The 13120-nt window shown below is 42.0% G+C and overlaps 1 protein-coding gene across 1 annotated transcript in view; it reads left to right on the forward strand.

Moving 5' to 3' along the window:
• NCAPH2 (non-SMC condensin II complex subunit H2) overlaps nt 1-13120 on the forward strand; it is a 205580-nt gene that overhangs the window by 129079 nt on the left and 63381 nt on the right. The window contains exons 11-13 of the mRNA XM_069765477.1: nt 5002-5073; nt 6942-7011; nt 7095-7205. Of these exons, the coding sequence (XP_069621578.1) occupies nt 5002-5073; nt 6942-7011; nt 7095-7205 (253 nt within the window). The remainder of the gene's footprint in view (nt 1-5001; nt 5074-6941; nt 7012-7094; nt 7206-13120) is intronic.

The following is a 13120-nucleotide window of genomic DNA, read 5'->3' on the forward strand; positions in this document are numbered from 1 at the left end:
ATGCTTTTCAGGCACTGTGCAAAGCTCAGAAGTAATAGAGCGCTATATTACAGTGCAGATGTTACTGTTTTGGTTTGCGGGTGCTGTGACCCAATGAGAGAGCCCCTAAGGTGCTAGAACAGAACCCCCCCATAAGTGACCCCATTTTACAAACTACACCTCTGAAGGTATTCATCTAGGGGTTCAGTGATCATATTGACACCACAGGTTTGTCACAGAATTTTATACTATCGGGCAATGAAGAAGGAATAATTACATTATCAAGAAAATGTAGTTTGGGCTCTGGATTTCACATATTCACACGGGGAAATAAGTAAAGACGACATCAAAATTTGTCCCACAATTTCTGCTGAATGTAGAAATGCCCCTTATGTGGCTGTACAGTACTGCTTATCGACACGGCAAAACTCGAGAGGGAAAGAGCACCATTTGCCTCCCGGAGATCAAATTTTCTTATAATAGTTTGCAGATTACATATACAGAGCCCCTAAGTGCTAGAAGAGCAGAATCCCCACCCCCTCAAGAGACGCCATTTTGGAAATTATACCCCCTTGTGAATTTATCTACAGGTGTAGTGATGATTTTGACTGTGTTTTCTAGAAACACTCATTGACTAACTTAATTTCCTTCTATGACAGAATCACTGACTGGGTGGATCAGGGAAATGCTGTACATATAGTATATCTTGACTTCAGCAAAGCATTTGACAAAGTATCTCACACCATCCTTATTGAAAAAAGGAATGGAAAAGGCAACTGTTAGGTGGATTCATAACTGGCTTAGTGATCGGACCCAAAGAGTGGTCGTAAATGGCTGCACATGCAGTTGGAAGAAAGTCTCAAGTGGGGTACCACAGGGTTCTGTCCTGGGCCCTGTATTGTTCAACAATTTTATCAATGAAGAAATTTAGGGTACACTGATTTAATTTGCTGATGACACAAAGCTAGGAGGGATAGCTAATACTAGAGAAGAGAGGGAGATTAAAAAATATATAAATAAACTGGAGCAGTGGGCAGCAACTAACAGAATGGTTTTTAACAAGGAAAAATGCAAAGTACTACATCTGGGCAATAAAAATGAAAAAAGCATATGCAGAATGGGAGGAATAGGGCTAAGGAATAGGGCTAAGCAACAGCGCATGTGAAAAAGACTTGAGTATACTAATAGATCATAAACTGAACATGTGTCAACAGCATGATGCTGCAGCAAAAAAGGCAAATGCAATTCTGGGATGTTTTAACAGAAGCGTACAGTTATGGACAAAGATTTTGAGAATGAGACAAATATTAATTTTTCCAGTCTACTACTTAATTTTTTCTAATGGCAATTTGCATATACTCCTGAATGTCAGAGTGATCAGCTTAACAATTACTGTACTTGCAAAGTCAATATTTGCCCAGAAAATGAACTTTAACCCCCAAAACACATTTCAACATCATTGCAATCCTGCCTTAAAAGGAGCAGCTAACATCGTTTTAGTGATTGATCCATTAAAACAGGTGTGGGTGTTGATGAGGACAGGGCTGGCGATCAATCAGTCATGATTAAGTAAGAATGACATCACTGGACACTTTAAAAGGAGGCTGGTGCTTGGTATCATTGTTTCTCTTCAGTTAACCATGGTTATCTCTAAAGAAGCACGTGCAGCCATCATTGCACTGCACAAAAATGGCCTAAGAGGGAAGAGTATCGCAGCTACAAAGATTGCACCTCAGTCAACAATCTATCGCATCATCAAGAACTTCAAGGAGAGAGCTTCCATTGTTGTAAAAAAGGCTCCAGGGCGCCCTAGAAAGACCAGCAAGCGCCAGGACCGTATCTTAAAACTGTTTGAGCTGCGGGATCGGACTACCAGCAGTGCCGAGGTTGCTCAGGAATGTCAGCAGGCTGGTGTGAGTGCTTCTGCACGCACTGTGAGGCGGAGACTCTTTGAGCAAGGCCTGGTTTCAAGGAGGGCAGCAAAGAAGCCACTTCTCTCCAGAAAAAACATCAGGGACCGACTGATATTCTGCAAAAGGTACAGGGAGTGGACTGCTGAGGACTGGGGCAAAGTCATTTGCTCTGATGAATCCCCTTTTCGATTGTTTGGGACATCTGGAGAAGAAGAGGTGAGCGCTACCACCAGTCTTGTCTCATGCCAACTGTAAAGCATCCTGAAACCATGTGTGGGGTTGCTTCTCAGCCAAGGGAATCTGCTCACTCTCAGTCTTGCCTAAAAACACAGCCATGAATAAAGAATGGTACCAGAATGTCCTCCAAGAGCAACTTCTCCCAACCGTCCAAGAGCAGTTTGGCGCCCAACAGTGCCTTTTCCAGCATGATGGAGCACCTTGCCATAAAGCAAAGGTGATAACTAAATGGCTCATGGAACAAAACGTAGAGATTTTGGGTGCATGGCCTGGAAACTCCCCAGATCTTAATCCCATTAAGAACTTGTGGTCAATCATCAAGAGACGGGTGGACAAACAAAAACCAACAAATTCTGGCAAAATACAAACATTGATTATGCAAGAATGGACTGCTATCAGTCAGGATTTGGTCCAGAAGTTGATTGAGAGCATGCCAGGGAGAATTGCGGATGTCTTGAAGAAGGGTCAACACTGCAAATATTGACTTGCTGCATTAACTCATTCGAACTGTCAATATAACCTATTGGTACTCATAATATGATTGCAATTATATTTCTGTATGTGATATAAACATCAGACAAACACTTGTATAAAAACCAGAGGGCAGCAGATCATGTGAAAATATAATTTTGGTGTCATTCTCAAAAATTTTGGCCATGACTGTACAGTCTAGATCACGCAAAGTCATTATTGCCCTCTACTCTTCTTTGGTCAGACCTCATCTGGAATACTGTGTCCTGTTTTGGGCCCCACATTTTAAAAAAAGACATAAACAAACTGGAGCAAGTTCAGAGAAGAGCGACCAGAATGGTGACCGGTCTGCAAAAAATGTCCTATTGGGAACGGTTACAGGTTCTGGGAATGTTTAGCTTGAAAAAAGATGACTGAGAGGAGACTTAATAGTTGTCTACAAATATCTCAAGGGCTGTCACGTTGTAGAAGGATAATTTTTATTCTCATTTGCACAAGGAAAGACTAGAAGCAATGGGATGAAACTGAATGGGAGGAGACACAGATTAGATATTAGAAAAACTTTTTGACAGGGTGATCAATGAGTGGAACAGGCTGCCAAGAGAGGTGGGGAGTTCTCTTTCCATGGGAGTTTTCCAACAGAGGTTGGACAGACATCTGTCTGGGATGAATTAGTGAATCCTGGTTTGAGCAGTGGGTTGGACCAGATGACCCAGGATGTCCCTTCTAACTCTACCGTTCTGAGTGAAAATTGCAAACTGTCATTGTAGTGACCAGTATGTAGCAGTGCCCAGCTTGTGCTCCTGGAGACACGCACCCGTAAATTAGATGGGCTATCATCGCTACAGAAATGCTACAGTGTCCACAAGCTAAATGTGATTTAGACATACTGGGGCTCAGAAGAGAGGGGTGCATTTTGATTTGGGAGTGGAGAATTTGCTGAATTTCTTTTGGGGAGCGAGGAGGCATTTCGGTAACGTGGAAGCCCCCTATATTTCCATTAACAGATGACAGACCTGAGTGGGGACTTGGGTTTTTTTGTGGATTAATTTGAAGCTTTTGTTGGTAACATTTTGGGTCACATTTATCCTGTGCTCTACGCTGAGCCCTTGTATCGGGGTTTCCATCTAAATCTCCAAGTGATGCAATTCAGATGAAACCCCCGAGCGATCCATTCACTATAATGTTGCAGCAGAGTAAGCGCAGAGCGCAGGATAAATGTGAGCTGAGCCGCTGCTTAACACACTAAAAAGCGCTTTTTATTGCAAAAAAAAAAAACTGCATCGCCATATTTTGAGACCTATAATTTTTCCACATTTCGACCAACAGTCACGTGCTTGGCGTGATGACGTTTTTATTGGTACCGTTTTCAGGCACATGATATTCTGGGATCATTCTATTCCAATTTTTGGGAGACAAAATGAAGAAAAACCAGCAATTCAGGGATTTTTCTTTATTAACATTAAAAATACTATATATAATCTTTTATTTTTATATAGCGCGAACATATTCCGCAGCGATTAACAGTTTGCACACATTAACATTGCTGTCCCCCGATGGGGCTCACAATCTAAATTCCCTATCCGTATGTCTTTGGAGTGTGGGAGGAAACCAGAGAACCCAGAGGAAACCCACACAAACACGGGGAGAACATACAAATTCCTTGCAGATGTTTGCCTGCCTTCTAAATGCTGCGGGCATTATTCCTGGTGGTGAGCCAAGTGTCAGCTGTGATATCAGCTGAACAGCCAGCGGTGATTGCGTACGCACGATCACCATGATGTGCCCTGAATGTCATAAAACGGGAAGCACTTCCCAACCATCATGTACTTTTGCAGTTGTCAATTTTTTTTCTCAAATAAATCAAAAAAATTTTAGCACTAATATGAAGTACAACATGTCACAAAAAAACAGTGTCCTAATCAGAGGGATACATTTAAGTGTTCTAGAGATATTACCATAGTGTCGCTCGTCAGAAATAAAGAAATCGGCCTAGTCGGGGAGGTTGACAGTTTCAAGGATCAAAGGGTTAAATTAGGTTTAGGTAATGAGTTAATTGTAACATTTGTTAAGGGTTACACAATGCAGTATTAAGGATTTATTCAATAAACAGCTATTTAATTGGTTTTTTAGAAAAAATATTACTTTTACTTTCTCACTGTTAAATACATATCTTTTTGTAATGTTTGTTTCCCACACAGCATTTTTTTAAGAAAAAAAAAATCTGCAGGTTTTGAACCAAAGCCAAATGTGGATCTTCCTATATATTACCCATTCCTTTTGAATTTACCGTACTTATGCATTTGGCTCAAAAAACTGCATTTGTGTTTTTCAAAGAAACTGCGAAACCTCAATTAGAAAAATGCTTCAAGATGTAACAAAATTGCCCATATTTGTATAGATCCAGACAGAAGAACGAGGATATGTACTGCGGCAAAGAGCAGAAAAAGAAATTCCAGTTTCAAACGACAAGGTATTTTACATTGGTATCCGCTTTCTCTTCAAGTACGTAATATAATGCTAAAAGCGGATGATACTGATACACCTATAATTCAGGACATATAACAAGTTTTGCTTTTGTAGTTGAGTGGTGACCACAAAAGATTTACCAATTTATCTCTGTTGGAGCCAGTAAATGTCTGTTTGGTGCACGGATATTTTCTTTTTTCTTGTTGCATGTTAAATATATGCTAAATGGTACGGACATCATACAATGATTTTTTTTCTTTTTTTTTTTTCTCTTTTGAACAAATTTTTGTTTTCACGAAGTTTGCTGCTACAGTTTTTATAGTGCTAATTTCCATTAACTCTACAGGGTGGGCTATTTATATGGATACACCTAAATATTATGGGAATCTTTGGTGACCCAGATCGGCGCGCTGGATTTGCAGAATTGGCAAATCAAAAATTGGAACAGGGCCCTCAGTTTACACAGAGCATTATATTCAGTGATGAGGCAAACTTTTTTGGTTGGGCCTTTTATATGGATACACCTAAATGGGAATGGTGACAGATTTCTTGCGTAGGGTGTCTTGCATTGAAATCTGAGGCAGTGATCCGATACTACGTTCAGACATCAACACAATTTCTATCCGCTCCTCATGTGTTAACCTCTGCGACATGTCAATGGCTGTAAGCCAAGAGAAACTTGTAAATAACTCCTGAAAGAATAAAGTTACGTTAAAACCAAGCATGCCATTGTTTTTCTTGTGAAATTCTCTATAAGTTTGATGTCACATGACCCTCTTCCCATTGAAAAAAATAAAGCTGGATCCAAAATGGCCGACTTCAATATGGCTGCCATGGTCACCACCCACTCCCATATACTAATGTGCTACAAACAGGAAGTTGATATCACCAACCATTCCCATTTTATATACTTGTATCCATATACGGTAAATGGCCCAGCCTATAGATTGTTATAAAGAGTGATCAGATTATTTGCAAATTCACGTCTTGCCATGAAAATCAACATGATCCCAAAAACCCAATTTCCACAGATTATCAGCCTTGCCACAAAAATGCCTGCTTACATAATTTCGGTGATTTTCTCACTAGTGCATGAGTGTTATGGATGGTGATGAACAATGATTTTTCCATCATAATGGGGCACCATGCCACAAGGAATCTGTGAGAATGAAGTGTCTCAGTGAACAAAACAGTGAATCATTTGGGTCCATGGCTGGGAAACCTACCAGATCTCAATCCTATTGAGAACCTGTGGTAATTCCTGAAACAGTAGGGCGAATTGTAAAAGTCTTGAACAATAGAGACAACACTATAAATATTGAGTCTGTGCATAAACTATATATTTGTCAAAAGTTTAAAAACCTTATAACTATTAAGTTTTGTGCACACATTGACTATTTGGAGCAGAATAATCTATTGTAAATACTTTTAAAATACACATTTTTTTCTTTTTTTTTTTTTTTAAAGAATTAACATGCGGAGTTGAAACTGCTTCAAATCTGCAAATAAAAAATAAGCTACATATACATGAGATTTGCAAAATCTCATTCACTTTGCTGGTACAGTAAAATGCTGGGTTTTTCACAGCAACATCGCTTATGAACATGACCGAAACTTCCGACTAAAAGATAAAAAAACACTACGCCGGTAAAGTTTGTTAAAAGAAAAATTTGTAAGTCTCAAAGCTTTTAGCCTCACTAGTGTAAGTCACAGTTTACCTATGGAAGCGGCTCTAAAATCTGAGGTTGGTCAGTCATTGTCTGCCTTGCTAAGTCCAGAGATAAACTGTAAAAATGAGTGCAATAACAAAGATGGACTTTTCTAGATGTTTTATTTATCATGCGTTGGTCACTCCCCTTTGTATGCCTTTAGAATAACCGTTCGGACCCATGGCGCTCTTTAGACCCCTTTGAGTTGGTTGAGGAAAAACCTTTTAAAAAAGGTAACTTTTATTTTATTTTTTCATCCTCTGCTTGCTACATTGTGCGTTGAGATTTGTATATGAACTGTTATCTCTTGCTTTAGGCAAGCACTACAAAATTCCTCCAGGTTTCATAGATGATTTATTCAGTAACAAGAAAAAAAGGAGAGTAACCTCCAAGCTGCAAGACTTTATGAAGTGGTTCAGCTCGTCTTGTGAGTATAATTTTACATGCTGGCTAGAATGTCACTTCTTGATGTGTGGAGGTGTATTTAAAATCTGCAAGACTTTAAATCTACAAATATAAATAGTAAGACACCACGTAATATAAATGCACAAATAATGACAAAAAACTTTATGGCTGTGTGCCCACGTTGCGGATTCGTGTGCAGATTTTTCCACACAGTTTTTGAGAAATCTGCAGGTAAAACACAGTGCGTTTTACCTGCGGATTTACTGCAGATTTCCTGCAATTTTTGTACGGGTTTCACCTGCGTCTTTACACCTGCGGATTCCTATTGAGGAGCAGGTGTAAAACGCTGCAGAATCCGCACAAAAAATTGACATGCTGCGGAAAATAAACCGCAGCGTTTCCGCACGGTAGTTTCTGCAGCATGGGCACTGCGGATTTGGTTTTCCATAGGTTTACATGGTACTGTACACCGCATAGAAAACTGCTGCAAATCCGCAGACAAATCCGCAACGTCTGCACATACCCTTACACATGGGATCGTTGCAGCATAACATTTTTAAAATGGGATCATATGATAGGAGAAAAAGTCGACATCACCAGAGTCAAAATATGTTAGGATTGCTGCTAACACGATTTAGTAGAAAAGAACATTGAAGGGCAGTGGTTTATCAAAACTGCACAGTGCTGATTATGTACGAATACATAATTTTATGTGAATAAAATACCAAAGTGCCAATAGAAAATAAGTGGGTAAACTGCACTGAGAAGGTACATTTATTGGACACTGACTTTCACAATGCATCTTAATGAAAACTGAATACTGAACAGTGCACAAATATTCTCTAAACTTCACATTATACCGAAGTTCCAAGTAAGGGGACAGTAGAAACCATTAACCTGACAGTAAGTACACTTTTTCCTTTCACCCATGATAGCACCCGATAGAGGCTCAGCCCTCCAAATATGGGAACCCTACAGAATTAAAAGGTGGAACATTTCCGACACATCAGTGGTTTCCTCTCTTTGGAGAGGAACCTGCACCAGGTGCTACCAAAAGGAAGATATCCTGGATGGGTCTGCTGGACTCATTTTCCTAATCCTGTTTATTCCATTTTGCTTCTATTTGGCGAACAGTGTGTAGCCCTTGACAGAGCAAGTGTGGGCTGGGGCACTGCAGCCCTTCCTACTTAGGGAGTCTGTGCTCCAGGGTGGGGGCAACTGTGTAAGTGCTTCTGTGAGGCCAGCCACCTTGTACCAGGCATCGCTGAACACTGGGAGTAGCATCACCGTGGAGGCAAGCATGTGTGGGTTAAATAAGCACACTTCCCATCAAAATGTTATCCTTTTAACCCCTTCCCGACCTGTGACACAGCGTATGCATCATGAAAGTCCGTGCCAATCCGACCTGTGACGCATATGCTGCATCAGACTGATCGCTTTCCTGCAGATCGTGTGAAGGGGATAACTCGAATTTCACCCGACCTGCAGAGACAGGAGGAGTGGTACTTCAGCCCCCGGGGGGGGGGAGGAGTGGCTTTGCGTGTATGATCGCCTTGATTGGCCGTTTCACTTTTAACGCCCAATCAGAGCAACTTGTAGTATTTCACCTATGAAATTAGGGTTAGGGTTGGAATTAGGGTTAAGATTAGGGTTAGGTGTGTGTTGGGGTTAGGGTTAGGCTTGTGGTTAGAGTTGGGGTTAGGGTTAGGGGTGTGTTGAGGTTAGGTTTGTGGTTAGGGGTGTGTTGGGGTTAGGGTTGTGATTAGGGTTATGGTTAGGGTTAGGGGTGTGTTGAGGTTAGGGTTGTGGAAAGGGGTGTGTTGGGGTTAGGGCTGTGATTAGGGTTATGGTTAGAGTTGGGATTAGGGTTAGGGGTGTGTTGGGGTGAGGGTTGGGATTAGGGTTAGGGGTGTGTTGAGGTTAGGGTTGTGATTAGGGTTATAGTTAGGGTTAGCGGTGTATTGGGGTTAGAATTTAGGGGTTTCCACTGTTTAGGCACACTAGGGGGTCTCCAAACGCGACATGGCGCCACCATTGATTCCAGCCAATCTTACGTTCAAAAAGTCAAATGGTGCTCCCTCCCTTCGGTGCCCCAACAGTGGTTTACCCGCACATATGGGGTACCAGCATACTCGGGACAAACTGGGCAACAACGTTTGGGGGTCCAATTTCTCCTGTTACTCTTAAAAAATTAATTTTTGAGGAAAGAGAAATGATTTTTTAATTGCACCGCTCTGCATTATAAACTTCTGTGAAGCACTTGGGGGTTCAAAGTGCTCACCACACATCTAGATAAGTTCCTTGGTTTCTACTGTTTAGGCACATCAGGGGCTCTGCAAACGCAACGTGACGCCCGCAGACCATTCCATCAAAGCCTGCATTTCAAAACGTCACTACTTCCTTTCCGAGCCCCGATGTGTGCCGAAACAGTGGTTTACCCCCACATATGGGGTATCAAGCGTACTCAGGACAAACTGGACAACAACTTTTGGGGTCCAATTTCTCCTGTTACCTTTGTGAAAATAAAAAATTGATGGCTAAAAAATAATCTTTTTGAGGGGGAAAAAAAAGATTTTTTTATTTTCATGACTCTGCGTTATAAACTTCTGTGAAGCAGATAAGCTCCTTGGGGGTCTTGTTTCCAAAATGGAGTCACTTGTTCACTTGTGGGGGAGCTCCAATCTTTAGGCACACAGGGGCTCTCCAAACGCGACATTGTGTCCGCTAAAGATTGGAGCCAATTTTTCATTCAAAAAGATTTTGCCGCTGCGGGACCGCTGCAGTTTCCATTGCGTTTACAGTAACATGTAAACCCTATGGAAACCGCTGTGCACATGCTGCGGGAAAAACCGCGCGGGAACGCAGCGGTTTACAACCCGCAGCATGTCACTTCTTTGTGCAGAATCGCAACAATTCTGCACCCATAGGAATGCCCCCCATGCGGGAAGTAAACGGATAATGTGCGGGTGGTACCCGGGGTGGAGGAGAAAAGACTCTCCTCCAGGCCCCGGGAACCATATTTGTGTAAAAAAAAAAAAATCATGATATACTCACCCTCTGACGTCCCGATCTCCTCAGCGCTGCACGCGGCCGTCCGGTCTCGGGTTTGCTATGCGACCAGGACCTGCTGTGACGTCGCGGTCCTCGCACCGCATCTTTGGAACCGGACCGCCGCCTGCAGTGCCGAGGAGATCGGGACGTCAGAGGGTGAGTATAACCTTTTTTTGTTTTTAATTTTTAACATTACTATTTGTGCTGCATATTGCTGCATATGCGGCATCAATAGTAGGAGTAAATCCCGCAGCGGAACACGCAACACAAACCGCGATAAATCTGCAGGGATAACCGCAGCGGGTTTGCTCTGCAGATTTATCAAATCCGCTGCGGGAAAACCCGCGGGAGAACCCGCAGCCCCCTTCCTAGGTGTGCACATAGCCTAAGGCTATGTGCACACCTTGGAAATGTTGTGCAGAATTTTCTGCGCTAAATCTGCATCTGCAGATTTGGTGCAGTTTCTGTGCAGTTTCTGTGCAGTACAATGTAAATCAATGTGAAAAAAAAAAAAGCTGTGCACATGGTGCAGAAAAATCTGCACAGAAACGCTGCAGAACTGCACAAAAGAAGCGACGTGCACTTCTTTGAAATCTGCAGCGTTTCTGCACAGATTTTTCTGCACCATGTGCACAGCTTTTTTTTTTCACATTGATTTACATAGTACTGCACAGAAACTGCACATTTAGTGCAGAAAATTCTGCACCACATTTCCTACGTGTGCACATAGCCTAAAGGCCCCGTCACACATAGCGACGCTGCAGCGATACCGACAACGATCCGGATCGCTGCAGCGTCGCTGTTTGGTCGCTGGAGAGCTGTCACACAGACAGCTCTCCAGCGACCAACGATCCCGAGGTCCCTGGTAACCAGGGTAAACATCGGGTAACTAAGCGCAGGGCCGCGCTTAGTAACCCGATGTTTACCCTGGTTACCATCGTTAAAGTAAAAAAAAAAAAAACGCTACATACTTACCTATCGCTCTGTCCTCGGTGCTCTGCTTCTCTGGTCTGGCTGTGAGCGGCAGGCGGCCGGAAAGCAGAGAGGTGACGTCACCGCTCTGCTTTCCGGCTGACCGGCGCTCACAGCCAGACCAGAGAAGCAGAGCGCCGAGGACAGCGATAGGTAAGTATGTAGCGTTTGTTTTTTTACTTTTAGGATGGTAACCAGGGTAAACATCGGGTTACTAAGCGCGGCCCTGCGCTTAGTTACCCGATGTTTACCCTGGTTACCAGCGAAGACATCGCTGAATCGGCGTCACACACGCCGATTCAGCGATGTCAGCGGGACCTCAACGATCAAAAAATGGCCCAGGCCATTCCGACACGACCAGCGATCTCACAGCAGGGGCCTGATCGCTGGTACGTGTCACACATAGCGAGATCGCTACTGAGGTCGCTGTTGCGTCACAAAACTTGTGACTCAGCAGCGATCTCGCTAGCGATCTCGCTATGTGTGACGGGGCCTTAAGGCTGCATTAATTTTAGAGGGAAGGTTCCATAGAAAACAATTTTTTTTCAGCAATTGAAAAAATGTAAAATATTAATATTTTAAAGTTTGTTTTTAATGGAGAAAAATTAAAAATACATTTAAATTATTTATTTATATATATATATATATATATATATATATATATATATATATATATGTATATATGTGTATATATATGTGTGTGTGTGTGTGTGTGTATATATATATATATATATATATATATATATATATATATATAATATATATATATATATATATATATATATATATATATATATATATTCCACTTTTAAACACTGGGGGGGAGAAGCTGTTAAAATTTGTCATGAAAACCTAGTGTACAACTAGCTCACATTACAACATAAGTAAATGTGGGCAGGATCTGCTCACATTTGTCTGTCACTCTTCCCCTCCCCTTCTGGGTATTTGCAAAAAGATAAGAGGATGAAGTTTAGGATCACAGTGAGGAGCATTTTTGTTGGTTACTACCAGTGATACAAGTAGAAAGTCACGGAGGACTGCTGGCAGCCCCTATTCTGTTTGTTGGTGCCCCTCGCTGTATCACAAGCTGGGTTAGATACGTTTAGAGTAACACACTAGGATTAGACACAGGGCTCAGTGTAGCGTAGCACACAGGATGGGATTAGATACATAGTATCTAATGTTTATAATGTTTGACCCCGGCTCTGTCTACTTCTATGGTAGCAGTGGTATAATATGTGAACCGTTTCCATTTACTACATTAATACTCCAAGCGCCCGCAGACTTCTATGTACAGGGGTTGTCGTATTTGAGGTATGGAAGTGTCATTACACACCAGCAAATGGAAGCCCACAGTAGCTGCAGAAAAAAAAAAGTTAAAACAATTTTGAATTAAAATGTATTATATAATCAATAAACATAATACAAAAATACAAATCTTGGCACCTTCCCTTCGACCTTTTTTTTTTTTTTTTTTAAAGACCGTGTCAAGGATACAGAGTTAATGGGGGTCACACAAGCCCCACCTCTGTTACCACTTGTCAAGGGAACGCAACTCTTCTGCCTCCAATCGTCAGGGCAGTTATGCAATTGTCTAACGAGTGACGGATGAGACCGTGGATGCTTCAAACTACTAGCCCAGCTACTGGGGAGCTGACAGTGAGCGTATTGTGTATACACCTCGGATTCGAACACATGGACTATATGTATCATATATGCTTGTGTATAAGCCGGCCCAAGTACAAGCCAAGGAATCTAATTTTGGCACGAAAAACTGGGAAAACTTATTGACTCAAGTATAAGCTGGGTATGCATTGTCCCCACATCCCTATCCTGGTACGCACAGCCTCATCCCTATCCCTGTATGCATGGCTCCTTATCCCCATCCTTGTTTTCATGGCTCCTTATTCCCAT

This window comes from Ranitomeya imitator, chromosome 4 (assembly GCF_032444005.1).
Source record: "Ranitomeya imitator isolate aRanImi1 chromosome 4, aRanImi1.pri, whole genome shotgun sequence".
Lineage (NCBI taxonomy): Eukaryota > Metazoa > Chordata > Amphibia > Anura > Dendrobatidae > Ranitomeya > Ranitomeya imitator.